The sequence below is a fragment of the Pseudochaenichthys georgianus genome, chromosome 1 (assembly GCF_902827115.2).
Source record: "Pseudochaenichthys georgianus chromosome 1, fPseGeo1.2, whole genome shotgun sequence".
NCBI classification, from domain to species: Eukaryota; Metazoa; Chordata; class Actinopteri; order Perciformes; family Channichthyidae; genus Pseudochaenichthys; species Pseudochaenichthys georgianus.
Window position 1 is genome coordinate 8,498,307 of NC_047503.1, and position 22,595 is coordinate 8,520,901.

Here is a 22,595-nt window from a genome sequence, read left to right on the forward strand (position 1 = left end):
ATAATCATGCTGTCTAATCAGCATCTTGATATGCCACACCTGGGAGGTGGGATGGATTATCTCGGCAAAGGAGAAGTGCTCACTATCTCAGATATTTTCAGATTTGTGAACAATATTTGAGAGAAATGGTTATTTTGTGTATATAGAAAATGTTTTAGATCTTTGAGTTCATCTCATGAAAAATGGGAGCAAAATCAAAAGTGTTGCGTTTATATTTTTGTTCAGTGTACAAGACAACATGAAACACATGCAGAGAATACACATTTGTGTTTATGTTATACTGTAGGTTATAACAGCATGTCAGGACTAACTGCTTTCTCTGATTCAAGGCTGTAATAAGTTTCATCAGCATTGCATTATTTCATAACTCTTCCTCAGAATACTAGAACCATTTAAGTTATGATTTCAAATGGAATAGGCCAACAAGGTCCACATGTTGAAGATGTATTGATAGGATTGACTAAACCAACATTACTCAACAAACATAGTTCATTTTTCTGTTAAGCAGTATATTGTTAATGGCAAATTAATTGAATTATAATGTAACACTGTCGAAAACATACCCAACAAACATGTTTATCAATTTGCTTTTCATATTTTGAGAACAAATGTACTTTATGCAAGACTGAACAAGACATTAGAATTAATTCGTTGTTTGGTTGCACATGTTGTCTGTTTTTATTTTAATTCTTTCTTTTGAATAATTTAATTTGTATTGCTATTTGTTCTTGTTTTTATTATGTTTTTTTATTAGAATTTAAACAAATGCTTAATTTTTTAAAGGGTTATATCCTCATTGGTTTGGACCCTATGCATTTGTAGAAAAAAAGGCCTGTGTGCGAACTGGGGGGGGTTGAGTTTGGGTCTAAGAAAGGATATTATTACGTTGCATTATTCAAAATGTAGTGTCCAGTAATAATAAGCATTACTATGAGGATGTCTTCCATCTTATGAACTGACTATATCATAATCCGTGTTTGCTGCCTGTAAGAAAATGCAATACTAAATCCCTGGATTGGCCATTTAATGTGATATACTGTATATTCCAGGACTGGAAGTAATTATTACTCTACTTAGCATGATTTCTTCTATTTGATGCTTTAAATTGTCCGTTGTATTTATTACATTATGTAATTATTGTCATTTTAAATGTGTTATCTTCTTATAACAGCACTCAATAGAGTACTGCAGTGATGATGGGATTTCCCCAGTTGATTTTGGTATATTGCAGAAATTACATTACATTACATTACATTGCATTTAGCTGACGCTTTTATCCAAAGCGACTTACAATAAGTGCGTTGGACCAACAAAATACAAACTTGAAGAAAACAGAATCATATAAGTACATATAAGGTTTCATAGAGCAAAAACATTTCAAGTGCTACTCAACTGGCTTTAGGTAAGCCAGCCCTTTATTAGTATATAAGTGCTCTGTTAATAGTTCTATCGCTCGAAGTGGGAGAATTTAGGAAGGTTGAAGAGCAGACGAGCCGCTGCATTCTGGGTGAGCTGCAGAGGTCGGATGGCACATGCAGGTAGACCAGCCAGGAGGGAGTTGCAGTAGTCTAGGCGTGAGCTGACGAGAGCCTGGACCAGAACCTGCGTGGCTTTCTGGGTCAGCTGGGGACGTATCCTCAAGCTTTGTGGTCAACACTCGTGAAGGATACTGACACGTTTTGTTCAGCAGGATGATTTCCATATACTAACATCCAGAGATGGGGACTCGAGTCTGCGACTCGGACTCGAGTCGCACTTAAGTCGCACACACAGAGACTTCAGGCTTGACTTGGACTCGTGACCAAAAGACTTCAGACTCGACTTGGACTTGTGTGTTGGGACTCGTGAACAATCATTGTGTATTCTATTTTTGGCGTATTAAAGGTGGGGTAGGTACATTTGAGAGAAACCGGCTCGAGATCGCTAGAATTTGAAAATACACAACCGGAGATAATCTGCTAGAGGCTGCTACTTCCTTATAGAGCCCGCCTCCTCCAACACACACGAACGCGCACATGACCAATGAGGGCACGAGATAAGTTTGTGCCCAGATGGAAGGCTGACGGGCAGGCAGGCCATCCAGTTATTTTAGCCGGGCTCATTACGCAGACGTGCGCGCCTCTGTTACTACCTCGTAGTAACACAATAGCGACCGGCGGCACACCTGCGGCTGTACCGCTTGTAATTAGGTTCAACTACAAAAACTTCGAACAAAACGCCGGCGGCACCAACAAAAGGAGCGCACACTGTAAAGTCTGCAATATCAAAATCAAGGATGCTGGCGCAACAACGTCGAATTTCATCAGGCACTTGAAAAGTCACCCGGAGAGGTCAGTCACATTAACGCATGGACGGTTAGCAAACATGTTTAGCTCAGCATTAGCTATGTAATGTTAACTTAGCTTGCTACTAGCTTTGTAACTGAATATTTGAAAAGATTAGTGAATTGCTTGTCACACTTGTTTGAGTTGAGTGGCGTTGACATCCAACTCTTGACATGACATAAAAAAGGTCGGTAACGTTAATCATTACCCGCTTTTAAGTACTTTTAACACAGTTTCCCTGCGGGGGATTAATAAAGTATTTGTGATACTGATTTCTGATTCTGAAGTGTTTTGCTTATAAGTTGTTTGCATTTAGCTAAAGTGTGATGTTTTTCCTCATATTGCATTGCAATAGCCTGTTTAAATTGATCATATAACAAACAACTAATCAGTACTGATACTGTATGCTAATAGATATAGGAGTTATAATAACACAGTAAATGCTTTGAATGTCTTAGATATAGCTGTGCAGTATTCTTAACAGACTGGATAGCAGCAGACAATAGAAGGCTTATTACAACCAGAAGAGACATGAGACTTCTATTTTTTTAGAGACTTGAGACTTGACTTGGACTCGTGACCAAAGACTTGAGACTTGATCAAGTCTCACCCCACAAAGACTTGAGACTTGACTTGGACTTGCAAAAAAAGACTTGTGAACATCTCTGCTAACATCACTTTGTCCTTTTTTAAGCGTAAATGCAACCAGAAGAAGTGAAAAAGCTAATGTATGAAGTACATTACGGTCACATGGTGGCGCGTCACCCCGGCTAAGCTAAAGGCGGACTTGTGTCGGAGTGATGAGGTATATAAGTCTAATTTAACCAATCGTTATTTATATGACATATTTTATTTTGTGGAACAAAAAGGTTAGCTTGTGTTAACCCCAGACCTTATTTCAGGCTTCTTACCACAAAACATGGTCAAAAATCCATTGACTTTGAGACGACCGGAAATGGTAATATGCTAATCATTTTCTGGGTTTTAAGAATCATTACTGGACCACTCTATATCACAGATCCCATATACATGCACTGTCTGGTTGCACTGCATGGATAGAAGGCATCGAGGCTTTTGTGTTGCAGCTGTTTTTCCTGTAAAAACAAGTTCTAGAAAATTCACTACAGGAGTGGAATACAGTCTTTGTTTCATACGCTATGAATGTGTAGCATAACAACTAGTTGTGCAACCCTGTGAAGTCCTCTATACTGTAGCAGAGGTTGGCATGTATTATTCAATTTGTAGACTTAGTATGATTAGGGTTGGGGCAGCACCTCAGGTCATGCTGCTACATGATGACAATACTGACCGCCTCTCCTCTGTGGAGAGGCTTACAGGCAGTAAGCAGAAGATAACAATGGGCATTGAGCTGAATACAATATTGTGGGTGTCACCTCGGTGTAAGACCTTAATCATTTTCACACCTACGTCAGCTCAGAGACAAATTAATTCTGGAACGGCACTTGCCATTTGACCTGTACGGCATTCTGTTGGTAAAGCAGCAAAACAGTGTATCATATAAGGTCAGAGTAAGCAGAATTTAGCCAATTAGCTTTTCGCAAATGTGCTGGAATATTTAAACAAGTCATATTCTAACCAAATAGTCAAGTGATTAAGGCCGCTGCCTCTGTGCTCCTGCTGGCCAACGAAGTCCTGAGGCAGCATGCTTAAACAAGTTGGTTTTTATTATTTATTCATTGTTCTCAGTACTGCAAGCCTTGCTGAAAATCTTTTCTTTACTGTGCTAAACCCCATCCAGGTCTGTCTATACTCTGCGGCTCCCTCTGCTTTCCTCTTCTCTGAATAATTCAAATTGCTAAAAGGAGATTAAGTTGCCAATTCTCTGTTTTAAAACATAATTCGAATTCAATAGCTAAAGTACTCCTGGGGTATGATTCTGCACACATGTATTTGTGTATTCTGACTTCTAAGACCATCTTCAAAATGATAGAAAATCATGTCTCCGACCAGGAAATCAAAACCCTTTTCAAGTCAGTAAGCAATCATTTTGAGTGGAATCATTTCACTCCATGAAAGCTCTTCATTTACTTTTGATCCTGGCATCCAGTTCTTTCTCCATGAGTTCTTTGGATGCGGAGAACTCACTCAGAGTGATTTTAGGCGTGCTGTCGCCCTGGCCGACCGAGCCAATCATCTCCTGCTCCTTCTCCTGGTTCACCTCAGCGTATATGTTGATCCAAGGTATTTTTCTAATTTTACAAAAGAAGAGATTGACAAATTGGAAAAAATGAAATGTTTGCCATATTTTTCAGTATAAAAATAATCATTTACAAGTCTAACAAAAGTGTTTTTTTTTATGACAAACTTTAAACACATTTTCTCGGCTAACCTCAAGGACAGTTCTGTTTCCTAGTGCTTTGGGCATTCCAACTTTCAGAGTTGTCTCAACTGTAATAATACTTCAGTCACTACTCTTTAGGCATATTACAGTGGCATTGGTATCTTTCCCATCAACATTTATAACACCTAATATACATCTATATTTAGTCACCATCCAATTTATTTCCAATTACCATTCATTTAGGTTATTAATTGTTCTGTTTTGTCAACTGTGAGATTTCCTGGAAAATGCATGCTCTTTATACTAATGGGAAAAAAATTCATATTCATAATTAATGACAGATTTTCCATTCCCCCCGACTTTTCAAGAGAATCATTTCAACTATGAATAATGTATTCAGCAAATAACAAGCGTGGCACAGCAACAGCATATTCAACCCTTTAATGGTCATTTTATTAGAGCCACATGCTCATTCAATCCTGCTAGAAGTTTGTGTCCAACCTCTAGGGGGACTTGTTCAATCAAATGTCTTGATTGGTCCAGACGGTGCTCAAATGGTATCATCAATAATGGATAATAAAATAATAGATATATACTAGGGTTCTATATGACCGTGCCATGTGCAGCAGGTGGAATTAATCACACAGTGTACCTCTTGAATTTGTAGACGAGGAACACTGCTAGACCCAGGAACACCACTGATAGGAGCATCAGCATGGCCGAGCTGCTGTGTCTGGGGCTGGAGTCCACCAAGGGTGCTGTGGGAGCGGACAGGAAACAGTTAGCTTTTGGTAGACGTCCTTTCATTTCAATGTTTGCCTCACCAACAAGCCCCGCAATGTGTGAGACGTTGATGTACATTCATCCACATTAATCATGATAAAAGGTTAAGTAGCTAAAGTGAGAAGTTGTTGGAAGAGCTGTAATCATCTATAGGCTGTATAACATGTTAGGCTCGTTTAGCATGTCACATGTGCTTTGATATTATTGTCTGCCTTACGAACAAGCTCAACAATTTGAGTAATGGCGATGAAGATGCATGTACTGTACATTATGCCTGATTAAGAGTTGAGTAGCTATATAAAGTAAGTAAGTGAAGTTAAGTAGTTGGAAGGGCCATAAATAAACATGGTCTATACCATGTTTAGCTTGTTGAACATGTAACATGTGCTTTGATATCATTGTCTGCATTACCAACATGCCCAGCAATTTGAGTAAATGAAAGTACATTATTCCTGATAAAAAGTGTAGTAGCTATTAAATGGAAATACTGTACTGTAGGTGAAGTTATTTGATGCCTGTAAATAAATGAAGGCTACAGTATGGGTAGCTAGTTTAGCATGTTACTGAAGATGTGCTTTAATATTACTTTTAACCTAACCAACTTGCCCAGCAATTTGTGTACATTTGATGTAAATGAATATAGGCTACATTATTCCTGATTAAAAGTTAAGTAACTGTATAAAGTAAATTCAATGAAGTTGTTGGAAGACCTGTGAATACATGTAGGCTATCCAAGCTAGTTTAGCATGTAGGCCTACTGTAACTGTGCTTTGATATGATTTGTCTGCCTTACCAACATGCCCAGCCATTTGTGTCAATGTGATGTATACTACTGTACATTATTACTGATTAAAACAAATAAAGCAGGCAAGTAGGAACAATGTGTCCAATCAGTCCAATCTGGGCTCATGTTCATTTCTTCCATTGGAGGGGTAAGTACTCAACGTTCTACACTCAAGCTTTTATAAAGTAAAATACATAAAGAAACATAAAGTCACACTGAAGAAGTGTTTTAACAACCCTTATTGATTTTGATAGCACATCGCCAGGTTTGCATTGCTTCTAAACAATTGCAATCCTACCAAACGTGTTGAAGACACATAACTAAAGCACTTAATATTTATTTATTAAATATCCTCGTTTTTCTAGCTAGAAGTCTTATTCTCCATTGCTAGCTTATTGTCTTTACTGTTTATTTCAGTGTACTACTTTATTTGACAGCCGCAGTGCATAATTAATACATTTCTCAATATGAGTAGAGTTAGCCAGAATGTATAATTGTGTCTGCTGTGCCCTGGAAGGAAATCTTTTAAAGCCCAATCATAAGGAATACAAGCATATCAAGTACATTCAACACCCCTTGCCAATGAAGTGTTGATTAGCAGAGTCTGCTACACAGGTAGCAGGATTGTGTTTTGTCCATCAACCACTTTACAAACTCCACAGGGCCTCTTTAATCTGCAATATGTACAACATGTATGCGCTGCAAGTGCTTAGGCAGTTTAGCAAAACAATATTTGTAAAAAAAACGTCATGGTTCTCTAAACATTTGTGTCATCAGTTTGTTTCTATCGTAATGCAAATTGGGTTCTTTTTCATTTTCCGGACTGCACATTTACATGAAATGAAATATAGACCCATGTTTATGCACCAGTAAATTAACTCGTGAGTTCTGTATATACGCACACAACAGAGATAATGGATTTTAAAATGATGCTTTTGTTTTAAATAGCTCAAATGTCATTGTTGTGATAGCGTGGAATTGCTGTTTCTATTGCTGGGCAAAGAAGGTGACAGCAGCAGGTATGTATTACTTTTCAGGTAGATTTGAAATGGTTACATTTACCTCAAACAAAAGGCTAATCAAACAAGCACTTGCAAGGATTGGTATCAAAGTACATGGTTTTGCTCGTAATCAAACTTGTTTGTTGAAGAGGGCTTTAATGTCTGTTATTTCAGGGAATCACATTGCATCCCCAATGTTTATGAGCTACTTGCAAACACTTGAGCTTAGAAACAGCGTGTTGACCTTTCTCAAGCAGCTTGAGGGCTCAAACCTTTTTCTTGGGAGGTGAAATATAAAGAGGTATCCAGCTGGGTAAACCTCCAATGTCATTATAGTGCAGCACACCACAGATCATCACAGAACAGCATGCCAGGCTGTTAAAACCCAGCACTTTCAGCCACACACAACTCATGGCTGTGTGCCTCCGAAGACTGTTTGCCTAATGAAACTAGCCAAGCAATGAATACCGTGTAAGTGTATCCGTCCAGCAGTCACACAGGATTTGTCAAGTATTTCCAACACCAACAAAAGGTAGATTTCTCCTGAAAATCCATGTTATTTACAATGAATCCAGCATTGCTTTTATACTTATAACAGCACTTTGGTTTTTGGCAGCAGTGCCTATTAAATGTTTCTAATCTTGACCACCTATTTTCAGCATTTTAGAACCAGACGCTGTTGACTTCTCAAGCATTTCGGAAGACATTTTCTCCTATAAAAGCGTACAGTGTTGTTTCTCAAGGACTAAATAATCAACATAATTATACTCAGTGTAACACTCATTTTGTGGTTGGATGGCGATGCAAGAAATAGAACAGATGTTCAGCTTTTTATGGCAGGCATAAAAGATCGTCTCAAGGAGCTCCACTTAAAATCCACCCCGAGCCTGTCATACTCCCCTGTGTTCTTTATTGGGAAAGTCGGCAGACTGACAGGAATTTTAATCAGTGGAGCAAAGAAACATTCATGTTGTCCAAAGACCATTTTTACAGTTGTGTATTTTGGGACTTCCAAATGAAGAATATACAATGATAGGTGATGCTTAAATGACCCATGCCAGGTACAATTAGGGTTGATAACTTAATGTCAATAAGAGCAAATGTGTCTTACCAAGTGTTAACTGTGTGTTGTACACAATCACCCTTACACCAGGCTTCAGCTCGAACTCCACCAAGTTCTGGTTCAGCGCGGTTACAATTACATCGGATACCTGTTAGACACATACAACATGGTTATCTATATTAAAATAAGTCTTGTTTTGCTTTGTGAATAGCAACGTTTTTGATTAGATTTCAAGTAATAATGTACATTTTCAATAAAGTCCCCCACACCTGCTCTAGCACCTCCTCACTCTTTTTCTTGCCCTCTGATTGGTTCTTGTGGGGTAACAGGAAGAGCTCGGCAGCTGTTGGGACTCCTGGGAACACGGCTACCAGGAGCTGCTCCTCTGGGAAGTCCGACACCTGGGATACGGCACACAAATGCACTGTGACAGTGATTTATTCAAATAACTTCATCAATTTATGACTTTGTTCTTTGCCCATGAAATCAGACAATTACATTCTTCCAGTCAGCTTACCCCCCTGGAGTGGATTATTGTGTGGATGTTATATATGTATTGCAAACATAAGGAAGCACAGCGCTCAACAGAGCAGGGGGCTGGTTGTAAACATGATAACATCCCCAGCAGAAGAACTGAGACTCAAGTACACTGCCATAGTCAAGAGGGTTCTTTGGAAATATGTTGCAATGTGAAGATTATGGTGTGTGAATGTAGCAGCTAAGTTGAATGCTTGATTCTGATTGGTCAAGTTGACGCTCATATCAAGGGACAATGTGAATATCAACCCACAGTAAGAAGTCTGGTCAGTTTAACGTCAACTGTGGCAAAAACACATTTGTTTTTCTTCAACAGAAAACACCATGCAATACTTTTTCAATATCCCTTTTTTTATATATATATATATATATATATATATATATATATATATATATATTGAGATCATGAAAAGTTGGTCTTATGATGGCTGAACGGTCTGTACAGAAAATAAAGAGAGAACAAGAACAGAAAACTAGGAAAGGGAAGAAGTTAGAAGAGGGTTGGGGTTTTGTCGACAGAGAGATCAGTGGAAAAGGAAAGACAGGAATTAAACACAAACATGAACAACAGAAGAAAATAGACAGGAAGTAAAATATGAAGTGCTGCACAACCCTCATGGCCAACATGTAAATATAAATAACATTACATGTGAGTGTTGAGAAGCTTAACGGACATAGGAAGGAATGACTGCTTACTGTATAGCCTAAATTATCCATTACATAGCACATTTCAAAAAGTAAATGTTAAAAATGTTTGCATTAAAATGTTAGGAGTACATCTATATCTGTTTTTAATCTTAAGAGAGAGTACTTCATTATATACTCAAACTCTCAGTCAGGATGTAAATACCTAAGTGGCTGTAAACACTCCACTTCAGACGTTGGGGATCATCTTCAAATAGCACACCCTCTTGATAAAGTTGTTGATGCCTTAATGGAATGCATGGCAGATTTTATTTTTAGGGTTATTTTCTACAACTTTTTTATTAAATGTGGGCTGAACTTTAAATACATATTGTGTAAAATTACAACACATACACATGTAAACTCATAACAAAAAAGGAAATAAAAAATGTAGCTTTGCTACTTTGGCTCACGAGTTAGACGTTACTGACTTAATATTTAGACTACAGCAAGACAATTGATTTGGTTCTCTGAGATCATTGTAAGATTCTGTGGTAATTCTATTACTGCCAATGTTTTGCAGAGGTAGCAATGGGAACCCCGGATCAATATATTCTATAACAAAGCTAAGTTAATAAACTGTTTTGGTAAAACAGATAAAATAAAGGAATGCAATCTATAAATCCATCCATCCATCCATCCATCCATCCATCTTCTCCCCCTTATCCGTGGTCGGGTCGCGGGGGTAGCAGTTCCAGCAGAGAGCCCCAAACTTTCTTTTCCCTGGCGACATCAACCAGCTCTGACTGGGGGGTCCCAAGGCGCTCCCAGGCCAGCGAAGAGATATAATCCCTCCACCTGGTCCTAGGTCTACCCCTTGGTCTCTTCCCAGCTGGACGTGCCTGGAACACCTCCCTAGGGAGGCGCCCAGGTGGCATCCTAACTAGGTGCCCGAACCACCTCAACTGGCTCCTTTCGACGCGAAGGAGGAGCGGCTCAACTCCGAGTTGAGCCGAGTTGAGCCTTGTTCGTAACTGCGAAACCAAAATGTTCCCAAACCGGAGACTTCAATGATGCTGGAGGATTTTCGAGCTCAACTTTATCTGTGTTCGCCATTTCGACAGTTCCTCAAATTACTGACTACATTTGAACGCATCCCTCTGACCAGCTCATCCAATAAAATGACTTGCTCGCTCTATGACGCGTTGAGCCCAATGTGAGCAAATTACTCTGAATGCTGCGACGCAGCACCTGAGATTACTTCCAAAAAGTTGTTCACGTTCTCAATTTTTTACGTTTAACGTTATATTCGTTCGGTACACATGTGTACCGAACCGAAGGGCCCGTACCGAATCATTTCGGTATGGGTACGTATACTGTTACACCCCTACTGGATAGACTCAACATTCACCAGAATGTACTGGAAGGATGGCAGTGGCAGAACTGGACTCTAGCTACTGTTCTGGAACCACTCATAACTAGCCCTGATCGGCAGCAGAGAGATCAGGTTGGAACAACACAGATAGATACGTAGATACAAAGAGACAAAGGGGCCAAATGCATAATGACCTTTGTGTCTAGTTACATTACATTAAATGTCACTTGTTAGACACTTTTATCCAAAGTGACTTACATGTACATACATTCAGTACTGTGGGCAATCCCCACAGGAGCAATTTGGGGTGAAGTGTCTCAGGGACACAACGAGATGCTGACTGCAGTGGGACTCGAACTTGCTATCCCCTGATTCGAAGTCCAACACTCCCCCACTGAGCCACAGCCTCCCATTCAGTTCAGTCATGTTAGTACCCCACTGTTTCAAATATCACTTATTGGGAAGACAGTCCAGTTGTTATTTTTCTTTAACACTTCAGGGTTCATATTGTTCAGTTCCAATGTTTCTCAACTGGACACTGTGCTACATAAATCTGTACCAAAGCAGAATCTCTGCATGAAAAGATTGTTTCTTCAACATTAAGTAAGTAAAGAATGTCAAGAACTGATGAATGGATTGTCCTGGAACATGATACAGCAAGTCATGGTTACCAGAAGATGAACTCTAATCATTTTGATGATCCCCTGACTTCTTAAAACATTTGGATTTTTTTTAAAAGAAATCTGTAATTGTAAAATTCCCATCAGCTTCCTATGTCATTGAGCATTCATTGATACAAAAGACAATCAATCATAATTGTACCTAGAAGCTTTTTGCTACAAATGTAACAGTGAAAAAACAGCTATGACTCAACTATCCCAAGCGTTGCCTTTCTAATTGCTTGCTGAGGGTGGAATAAATATATTTTTTGTAAGATAAATAAACAAAAGATGGTCCTCACAGGATTTCCTTCAGACGTGTAATTAGACTTTTGCAATCCAACAAAAGAAAGTCATTTGGTTTGAAATGAAATGAAAACGTTTTCTGGTTAAATCTCAATTTCCTTTGGTTTTTGATGAAATAGGTGATGCCAAACCAATGTTCTCTCTTTTATTTTCCCGAAAACCTTTTTCGGCACTCTTAACCAGTTTATTCAAGGAAGGGATGCAGAGCCTGGGCGGTGATCACTCTTCATTTTAGAGCCTGTGATGTTTTTATGTTTTCTCGGCGGCTGAGGTGGACAATGGAGTGGCTAAAGCCAAAGCACATCAATTATCAAGCACTGAAATCCCTATTTGAGTACCAAAGTAGTGGACAAATGATAGCCATGGGCATGACTTGCAATGAGAGAAGGGGTGGCAGAGGGGGAGATACAGTAAATACGATGACAAAAGAGGCAATAGCCCCTGAAAAAAATCAATACACTTTGACCATGTTTGTTCTCATTGCAATCTGTCATTAGTTCAGAAAAAAGCTGGCAGGCTGCTTTGGAGGGCTGTGCAAATCTACTGCTGGAGACACACATCAGACTGAAATAGCAAGCAGGGAGAGAGGTGAGACACTGAGCGAGGAGGAGGTTACCTGCGGCAGGGAAGTTTGGCTCAATTTAGTTTGATACAAAGATCCCACAGTGCAATATTTTGCAAGTTTATTTTGGTATTATTATTAGAAGATAAGCTCTAGAGGGGCTGAGGACAGAACTGTAACTGTGCATATGCTGAAAGGTTTCCACCTCACAGTCCATTTGTGTGCATGTGCAAATGTTTCCTTTAGGGCATGTTATATGTACCAGAAGCGATTCTGTGTGATATTTAGGCAACAGTGGAAGAATCTAGTGTTTGAGCTTACTCACAGTGGCAGCATGCATTGACATAAATGCTAGCAACAGCAGGAAAACATGCTTCTTCAACCATGTTAGCATGCTTACAATGACAAATCAGCACTATACACAGTACATCGCTGTACATGTGGACATAACCTTTTACACCTATACAGGAAAGGGAGAACCCCAAAAAGCATAATAGGGCCTCTTTGTCTGAAATCCAGATTGTTTTTAATTATCATTATCATCTTAAAACCAAATATAAATTCTAGTCATTTTAGAGAAAGGTAGTTATCAACATAACCATAGTTTACAAGAGTGAACATAGAAAACATATTGCTTTGAATGGTTTACTAAGTAAAGTGGTGCCTTCAGGGTAGCGATAAGAATACGACAGCTAGATTTAAACTTTAAGTTAAGCCGTGGGAGTATGAACAATGTAAACTGTCTGCATTTGAGCCGAGCAACCTAAAGGGGATCTAAGAGGGAGGTGGTTGTAGATACACAGAGTGGGATGATTTAACCTCCATTACTGATTGTGCGTTCAGAACTTGTAGAGGCAGTGGCACCGCAGTTATGACTCGAGAGATTCAGCAACTGCCCTGCAAGTAATAGCGCCTCAGTTAAATGGACCTTGACTTTATTGTAAGCTGTTCCCTTTTCTCATCTCGTGTTTTATCGTTTGGGAGTTGTTTACTATATTGAAAATCCATCAGATGTGGACTGGCCTCTGTCTCAAGTAAGAGTTCTCAACCATAACGAAATAGAGGAAGAATAAACCTTCCTGTCAAAACTTGGATAATGTTTTTGTCAGGAAATGTAATGTGTGTCAGTGCTACGCTTATACACACATCTACAGGTCTTTCACATGGGTTTAGGCACGTAACATATTTGAGCAGGACAATGTGAAAATATATAAAGCAAAGTGACACATCAGCCACTAGTAACATTGTGAAAAAACACATATTGGAATAGTCACCATGTATACTCCCTGTTCAATGTAATACTTCACTTCAAAAAATAATCTGTGAGGATGGTTATTTATTGTAACCCTGGTACTATGACCACAAGATAGCCTTACATTGTGTATGTTCATGTTCGGTCAACCTGAAGAACCCCATGTAGGTTTATTGAGGGAACTATCTATAGCGCTTTGAGCATCTGGAAAAGCGCTATAATAAATATAAGGAATTATTATTAATTATTATAACACAGTATTTGTCTTTATCCATTACTATTCAAGCTTAGTGTGAGGAGAGAAATAGATTAGGGACCGGAAAATAAGTAATGTAAAGACAAAATCATCTTTAAAAAAACGTATCTTAATAACAGCAACCAATAACTCTTTAAAAGCAAACGTGAATATACATTTGTATTAGTTTAAGACAAACTTCAAAAAAGCTTACTGTATCCTTTAGCCAATGTTTTATCATGATGCACTATTAAATCAAAAAAAAGAATACTAATGTCTCTCTACAAGAGGTTATAAGCCCTTATCATTTTAAGTTTTTATCAAGCTTTGTTGTAATTTGCTAAAATAATGAAGTATTGTTTTGGTTGTTGAATTGCTGTTTACAACACTAAACTCCCACACAGTGAACCTGGAGCCTTCAACCTAATGACAGGCAGGAATACAACCTCATCATCAGCTAGCATGAAGTGGAACGTAAGTTAACAGTCAATCAAAAAAAGTGCATGAAAAAGTGCATGAACATTACATGTTACTTGTTAGACGCTTTTATCCAAAGCAACTTACATACTTAATACTGTGGACAATCGCCACAGGAGCAATTTGGGGTGAAGTGTCTTGCCCAGGGACACAATGACATGCTGACTACAGTGGGGTTCGAACCTGTTTGGAACCCTGATCCAAACACCAACGCACAACCCACTGCACCACACGCCTCCCCGTAAACATTAGGATTATGAAGTTAAAGTAGCATATTTTAGATGTCACTACAATAATGTGAACAATGCAGCTTGAATCATCTTACAGAGTAAATACAAAAACAGGGAAACTCCGCAGATAAAACAGGTGGCAGTTTAGCACATTACCCTTTGATGTACTACATGTTATGTGAAATAATGTAACTGTGATATGATAGTATTAATACTATCTCTGTAATCAGAGGAGAATACAATTGTGTAATAGCTTAATCATGTATTGATAAACTATGATCAAAGGGGCCCTATTGTGCTCTCATGTTCAGGGTCATATATGTATTGTTTTCCTCTGCTGGGACATGTCTCCGTGCTTCAATGTTCAAAAAGCTCTTTAATTTTCTCATACTGCCTGTGCTGCAGCACCTCTTTTCACCCTCTGTCTGAAACCAGAGCCCACTCTGCTCTGATTGGTTAGCTGGCTGGCTCTTTGTGATTGGTCAACAGATTAGAGATGTTTCAGTTATGTCCCGCCCCTTAGCCTATCACGTAAAATGTGATGGATAACTATGGCACTATGTTCTGAAATAAACAAAGGAGTCCAATGGAGGCGTTTAAGGTAGGGGGGGGGGGGAGTATGTGAGAGAGATAATCGCTCTGGAGGGAACTTCAGGATTGTAGTGTTTGCAGACCAATGAAATGCACAAAACGTAAATAACACACTACAGGAATGGAAAAAACCCCAAAAGTATAATAGGGCATCTTTAAGAGTGAAAGTTACACATCGATTCAGTCTAAATTATTTAACAGAAACACGTCCCTCTTCTGGACTTGATGGGGAAATATGTTACTGATTAAAAAAAGATATTTGTAGGGCCGAATCGTCTTACCGAACATGACATCACAGAGAAGATACATGGAAATCAATTGGCTCAACATCACAGACCTTGCCTATGTTATTTATGAGATCTCCTTTAACCATTTAAAACAATTCTACAAAAGCGCCCACCAGCAGCTCTTAATCTCGACTCGTTTGTAAGACGGTCAAGAGAGTAGCACAACCAAATGCGGTCCGCTATTCATGAACTGTGAATAGGGAGTTGAGTAGCACTTAACAACGATGGGTGAGCGGCCCACACATTGCGAGGCTACATGCACGCCCCTGCAGTACGTTCAAGTACGCTAACACACACACACACACACATTATATACCGTGACAGATTTCATAACTCAAAAGGTCCCTCCGAAGCCGTCACGCTTGAATTTCTAATAACTTTGTATTGCCGACTTTTAGATTTAAAGATTTCGACCTGATGAAGTCATCTTGGGTGAGAAGGAAAGCAGAGGGTTCTTCACACCTCTCTGATGATGAATCGCTGGGTAAGGGCAATCTTTTTTTGCCGCACCAATGAGGAGTGGGCAGCAAAGGTAATAGGGGGAAAGGAAATAATTGAGAAAGAGCAGGGTGAGAAAGACAATAGGAAATAAAAAGACAAAGGAGTTGAAGACAGACAGCAAGATGGACGGAAGAGAAATGAAATTCACTCACTTGGAGCAAAGCCTTCTTAATTACTCTCCCCACGTCCTGTCTCCACTCGGGTATGTCTGGGTTGAACTCGTCCAGATTAGGGGAGAATGATAAAAGTAGAGATTTGAAGAATTCTGTTGAGGAGAGTCGAGGGAGAATCAGCCATTAACTCACTCCGATCCGGGGTCATTATTCTCAGGGAGAAGCCCCAAAACTGTCATTTCGCTCAAGTTGAGTTTCAGGTAGTTAACACTTGATGAAAAGACGAGGGTTTCTCATATCCCCTACACTTCCCTTTGGCTGGATGTACCAGATGCACTTCTAGGTAATTAGAAAATGTCACAGCTCTATGCCAGCCCATCTACTGGTAATAAATCAAAGCATTTTACAGATACTTGCTGTCGGGCTACTCACTTTCGAATGAAGACATATTTTCATAGGTTCTAACAGTGATGTGATATATTTGACTTAAGTAGGAGCAGTTTTATTTCAAAAACATTTTGCACACGTCAGAATATAAAGGTGTCTAACTAAAGGACTGTTTTCTGAAATATTTCCATAACACCATTTTCAGCTAGAATCTAAGAAGTACAGGCTTGTTCCATGGGAGACATTTAAGAAATACTGACCTTTCACTGCTATGGTCTTGGTATCCTGCAGGATGGTGTTGGCTGCAGCCACCTGGACTGTGATGGTGTGCATCCCGTCGTTCGGGAAGGTGTGTGAGATACTCCCGTCCAATGTTATCACAGGCTGCAAGAGCAAATGGTACAGGTACAAAGTAATGTCACACTTCTCAAGCACATGGTCCATGCTTGAATCACTGGACATTGGCTATCTTGCCTTAGGCTGGTTTTCAAGGTTGACCCTAGATTCCTTATATTCATTCCATCCATCAGTGGTGCGACAAATAGGTCTAAAACTGGGATTCATTCAAGATACATATAAAGTTTTGTTGAAGTAAGGGTGTGTTTGGAGTGCCTTGTTATGCAAGTGGTTACCTTCAGTGTTTTATACCCCTGTTAATGTAGAAGTAATACTAATAAAGCTTTATTTGTATGGCACTTATATTCATACACTAGGTGCAGCTCTGATTTAGCCACAGGGCACACTTCACGATGTAAAACAGAGAACAAGAAATGCACTTCTAGTGAAACGATCAAACCTTTTTGCACACATGTAGCATGTATGCAACAACATAATATAACAATTCAAGGAACCCAAGGAGGTCAAAAAGGTATCATAACAAAACAGTACAAATACAATTAGGAGAAGATGACCCTCTCAGTAAAACAAAGGAAGACATAAGACTAGATAAAATCATAATACAATAAAATATACAAAACTATAAAATGAATTAATAAAACAATAAAATAGTGATATTATAAAATCAAATCAAATGGGGATGTTGCTAATGAAAAGCTAATTGAAAACATATGTCTTCAACTGTCTTCAAAAACAACAGCTGAAGACATATTGTGTTAAAGTCAACCTGAGATTGACTTAAATTTAAGTATTATGGGATTAAAGAGATTACAAATACTGCATTTTAGACATGCTAGATTCATAGCTCTCGGGGTTGCAATGTTGGTGGAGTGAAACTTTCACTTCCGGACCATACCATGTTTGCACATGAGGTCCAATATCCAATGTCTAATACTTTGGTTTATATCCTAATTCCGGCATAAATAATATAATTCACATTATACTATGATGTACTTTTTGCTAATGTATATTGTGCTTTTTTTTACATCCTAAACTAATAATCATAATAAAAGGCCAACAAAGTCAGATGCAGAAGGAGCCACACAGGCGCCTGCTTGCTGTTTAGAAGCAGCTTAAGTCAAGAGTGCTGTTATGGAAGAAGTACCTCAGTATTGTTGCCAAACCACCAGAAGTAAGTAACAGTGCGTGAGTGGCTGGGCAGGACCACTGCTGTGATGTTCACCTCCTTGTTCTTTATGACCACAAAGGGAGTGAGAAGATGGATGTGCTCCACTGGACCTGAGAGAAAAAGAAAGAAAGAGATAAAGACAGTGTTTTAGAAACACTTTTTGTTGTATATGCTCTTAATGTATTGCATAAGGAAACAACAAGATGTGTTGTGCAACTCCGTGATAATATAATCAAAACTTCAAACCAGCTTTCTGTGAGTTGTCTCAAAACCCCCTGTTGATCTCATCCAAACATCTCGGCATCTCAACACTCTCAATCCTACCTGCAGATTGGTATAATTGTCATCAACAGATGCAAAATGAGACTTCATTTGATAACAATGATGGTACAACCCCCAGTTTTATTCCAAACTGTCACTAAACCCAGAAATATAAATTGTATAGTAATATGTGAACAAATCTGCGATGCGGGCTCTGATAGCTCTATGCTATTTTTGTTGAATCTTTTTTTATTTGCTGTGGCAATGATCTTTTCCTAACGTGAAGTCTTATGTTGCCTCGTGAAAACAATTAATATTATTGTGCTTCAGCACAAATAAACATTCAGTAGGAGCTTTTGCAGTTATGCTAATTAAATTACATGTCTTTATTAGGTTGATAAATGGTAACCCAGGCTTTCTACCTATACTTCATATAAATATATGCTTGCTGGGGCAATTTAGTCATTTATAGTCCTTGTTTCTGGAGACATCATAGTCATTGCAGTCTATCCTGACTCATTTTTTGCCAATTCATTTTATTTATAGGCCTGCCGAGCAGCAAATTCATACCTTGGAACTGATCCCTACATGTTTCGCTTGGGCCAATTGAAATGAAGAGGTTTTTGACTGACATGTATACAGTAAAGTGATGACAGATTAAAAATGCCAATTTATAAGGTGCTTGAATATCTGTGACTATGGCAGTGGCAACTAAAAATAAGTCTCTTTCGTAGACTGAAAATATGTTGACACCATCATGTATTTTCGACATGATACCTTTAGGATAATTCTGCAACCCACCCCCCACTAAGAAGCTAATAGGACCTGACAGGGGTCTAGGTTGCTTTACACTAATCTCAGGGATAAAGTTGCCCGCCACGGAGTGATGAAATACACTACTTTAGTGGAGAACTCAAACGAAACGTTTGTGTAGTGCTGTGGTCTGAGGCGTTCGTCTCGCCAAGGCTTCTGTTAGCTCTCATCCTCTTTAACCAGAACTAATCTTTATCCCCACTTGGAGATGCTCAGTGTTTGTTTGTGTGTGTGTGAGTCTGTGTGTATGGGAAAAAGAAGGAGAGAGTCATTTTGTATGAAATATGCTCAGCCAAGAAATATTGTAGTATTTTTGGCTTTCCCCAACTAAAATAATAGCCACAAGAACTGAATACGGACCACACTGGCTGACACATGGATGACAAGAAGTTACATTTAAATGGATTGAACAAAATCAATAATGGAGCAACTAACAAGACAAAAAAACAATATGAAGGAGTTTCTATAGTTCTCTTGGAGACCTAAAATGAAACACTACTACACTATTATGATGATAGGCTATGTAATTGCTGTCTGGATGGGGAAGGAAATGATGATCCTTGAATTTGTATTCTGCCGTGTTAAAAATGAGCCATTATTTTGGAGTTGTAACTTCAGATAACTGGCAATTAGCTGCAGTAGCCTTACAGACCAACTTATCATTCTCTAAACACAGTGAAACCTTTGTGTTTATAACAGATGCTATAACACATTATCCTGTGTAGAGGTCAGTGCAGTTCACAAGAACTAAGCCTAATGTTCTGATGGCCCAATTATTTTTCAAACAACTGCAAAAAACATGTCAAACATAGATTGAGTAAAACTATAACAACAAAAGATTAAAAGAAGAAAGATAATTGTATCACTTGGCTACGGGTTTAGGAGAGGGTTAGGTTAATTGAGCTGAAAATAATACATTTGGCATTTGAAATACTACATTAATTTAAGTAAAATATCTTAGTACTTCTTTCACCTCAGTCTGCAGGTAGTGCTTTAAGGTTGCATACATTCTTATCTGGGTAAAAGGTTACAAATCATACCAATGAGCAGCTTTAGCCTGTATGTAGTCTGAGAATGGATACCAAGGGGAACCCCTTGCTACTGCCAACTCAAAACGTTTAAATCACAGCCATTTCCAGTCTCTACCGGTGTTCACCAGAGCTCTCTCCTGGGGCCTCTTCTTTTCATCATCTATCTACTTCCTCTTGCCTATATCTTTTACATAAATTCAACATTCACTTTCATTGCTATGCGGATGACACCCAGCTCTATTTGTCTTCTAAAACCACCTTACAGGAAATCAAATACTGGTTCTCCTACAACTTCCTTAAATGTAATATGATAAAACCAAGGTTCTCCTCATTGGCAACAAATCCACACTAAGTAAACCTGACGGTTTCTCCATTTCCATCGACAACTCCTCAGTCTCAACCTTCCCTCAGGATAAGAGTCTAGGTGTCATCCTCGACAGCACACTTTCCTTCAAAACTCACATCAGTAATATAATTCGCTCTGCTTATTTCAATATACCGGTACGTAACATTATCCGCCTCCCCCCGTTTTGTTTTTGTATCCTGTACGACCTTGAGAGTCTTAAAGGCGCCTATATAAATAAAATATATTATTATCATTATTAAGGGACTTTAAAAGTGTTTTTGAATAACAAAATGTAAATCAACTTATAGGGAAGACTTTAACTTGAAACGACAGCACTTACATATGACATGCAGGTAGAGGGTTGTGGTGTCGTAACCCAGCGTGTTCTCTGCCAGAGCTGTGACACGGAATATTCCCGCTGACTTGTAGACGTGTTTGATCCCCTCCTCAGTCCAGCTCAGGTTGGAGTATGACACTGCTGTGCCATCGCCGAAATCCAGCTGGATGTTGGTGCGAATAGAGTCACCCTGAAATACAGCACAGCAGGACTTCAGTCATATACAAAACGCTACGAGCGACAACACTCAGCTCATATAACCAACACAATCAACGTGTGGATGCTTCAACAAGGGAGTGTGATACTGAGCAAAAGAAGAAGAAGATGAACCTTTATTGACTTATTCAGTTTCCCACTCTGTTTTAAATACACACAAAGTACAAAATACACACAGGTATAGAGATGCATGCATGCACATGGAAAGGTGCCAGAGCAAAGAAGCAGCCAGTCGGTTCAGCGTAAGGGAGCAGTTGGGAGTTTGGTGCCTTGCTCAAGGGCACCTCGGCAGTATTCAGGAGGTGAACTGGCACCTCTCCAGCGTCCACACACTATTATTGCAAGCTCTTCCAGAATACAGAAGTTCGACTGGTCCTTAAACTCCCCAAGTTTTCCCCCACTACACCACTCATCTGCTCCCTTCGCTGGCTACCGGAGATTGTCTGAATCCACTTCAAGATACTGGTACTGGCCTATGTACTTCAAGGGTTTATGCTCATTCAAAGCTAATCCACCATCACTTAAAACGTTTTGGCTTATTTGAAGCCAATGTACTTGCACGTTGTTCTGAGTTTGTATCTTCAGAGTTTATTGCACCAACATAATTCACTTTGGTTAAAAGCTTCAGTAAAATGAAATGTAATGTAAAGAAAATAAGCAGAGCTTCAGTAAACATATTAGGCATAAAATCACACCCTCTATACAAGGCTTCCCAGTCATAAATTCAAACTCTAGGTGAGTGCACATACGTGTAAGCAGAAGTTTGGTTATCAGAAGCATGGGCTTAGGCTGCGGCCCCACGAGGACGAATTCGGCCGTTTGCGTTACTGTTTAGTGTCATATAGACCGTTCGGCCACACGAGGACGACCGAATACGGCACTAAACGACTGAGGAAACGACAACGGGTCCCAAGGTGGATAGAAATGCATACGCCACTCTCTGGGGGGTCAAACAGCTCCGTGTGTGCGCCCTATACGGACATTTTCAGATCACTGATAGTGATTGCGCAATAGCCCCGCCTCTCCCCACCTCTTCTGCTCACCTCCGCTTACCCCGCGCCAGTGCTGAAGTGTTTCGCCACCAACAACAACAACAATGGCGGATCGCAGAGTTGCTATCGTGCTCCGGACGCTATTGACCATGCTACAGTTGTTTGTGCAACATCTACAGCAATAATGATGAGGCAATAGCCCCGCCTCTCCCCACCTCTGCTGCTCACCCCCACGTCAAAGTAAACTGCACCCTGAATTCAGATTATTTATCTTTCTCTCGCGAGTGAAGTCTAATCTGACAGGACGGAGACACGCAGCTCTGCTCACCTGCAGCTCCTCCCGCTGCAGCAAAACACACACTTCAAGTCAGATCATCCCCCTTAGCTATTTTAATTACCTCTCAAACTCCCTACACTAGTTATAAATATGTTTATTTTTACAGTCGGCCGGGTCACTGATTACTGGATGAGCTGCTGCATGAGACAGACACTGACGCTGTCTGAAGAGAGGGAGGAAAAAGAGAGGCTCCGTGTATTTTATCATTATATTATATAGAGTCGTTATTCATTTGTTTTAAAGCTCAATAAATAACAAAGAAGACCTTTGACCGGCACTTTTATCATTTTGTCCGGAAGATTTCAACTTTAATACACGCTGACTGGCGAAAAACTCTGCCCGGT

The 22,595-nt window shown here is 39.4% G+C and overlaps 1 protein-coding gene across 2 annotated transcripts in view; it reads right to left on the reverse strand.

Annotated features, from left to right (window-relative positions):
* The window catches only part of sorcs3a (sortilin related VPS10 domain containing receptor 3a), a 349,991-nt gene that overhangs the window by 5,520 nt on the left and 321,876 nt on the right, over window positions 1-22,595 (reverse strand). Inside the window, exons 19-26 of one of the 2 annotated variants that reach the window (XM_071204106.1) lie at window positions 20,710-20,896; window positions 17,895-18,028; window positions 16,654-16,777; window positions 16,046-16,158; window positions 8,527-8,658; window positions 8,306-8,405; window positions 5,279-5,384; window positions 4,431-4,534 (exon numbers count right to left, since the gene is read on the reverse strand). In XM_071204106.1, the coding sequence (XP_071060207.1) occupies window positions 4,431-4,534; window positions 5,279-5,384; window positions 8,306-8,405; window positions 8,527-8,658; window positions 16,046-16,158; window positions 16,654-16,777; window positions 17,895-18,028; window positions 20,710-20,896 (1,000 nt within the window). Of the gene's footprint in view, window positions 1-4,373; window positions 4,535-5,278; window positions 5,385-8,305; window positions 8,406-8,526; window positions 8,659-16,045; window positions 16,159-16,653; window positions 16,778-17,894; window positions 18,029-20,709; window positions 20,897-22,595 lie in introns of both variants that reach the window. The other variant, XM_034082424.2, reaches the window with a different exon arrangement.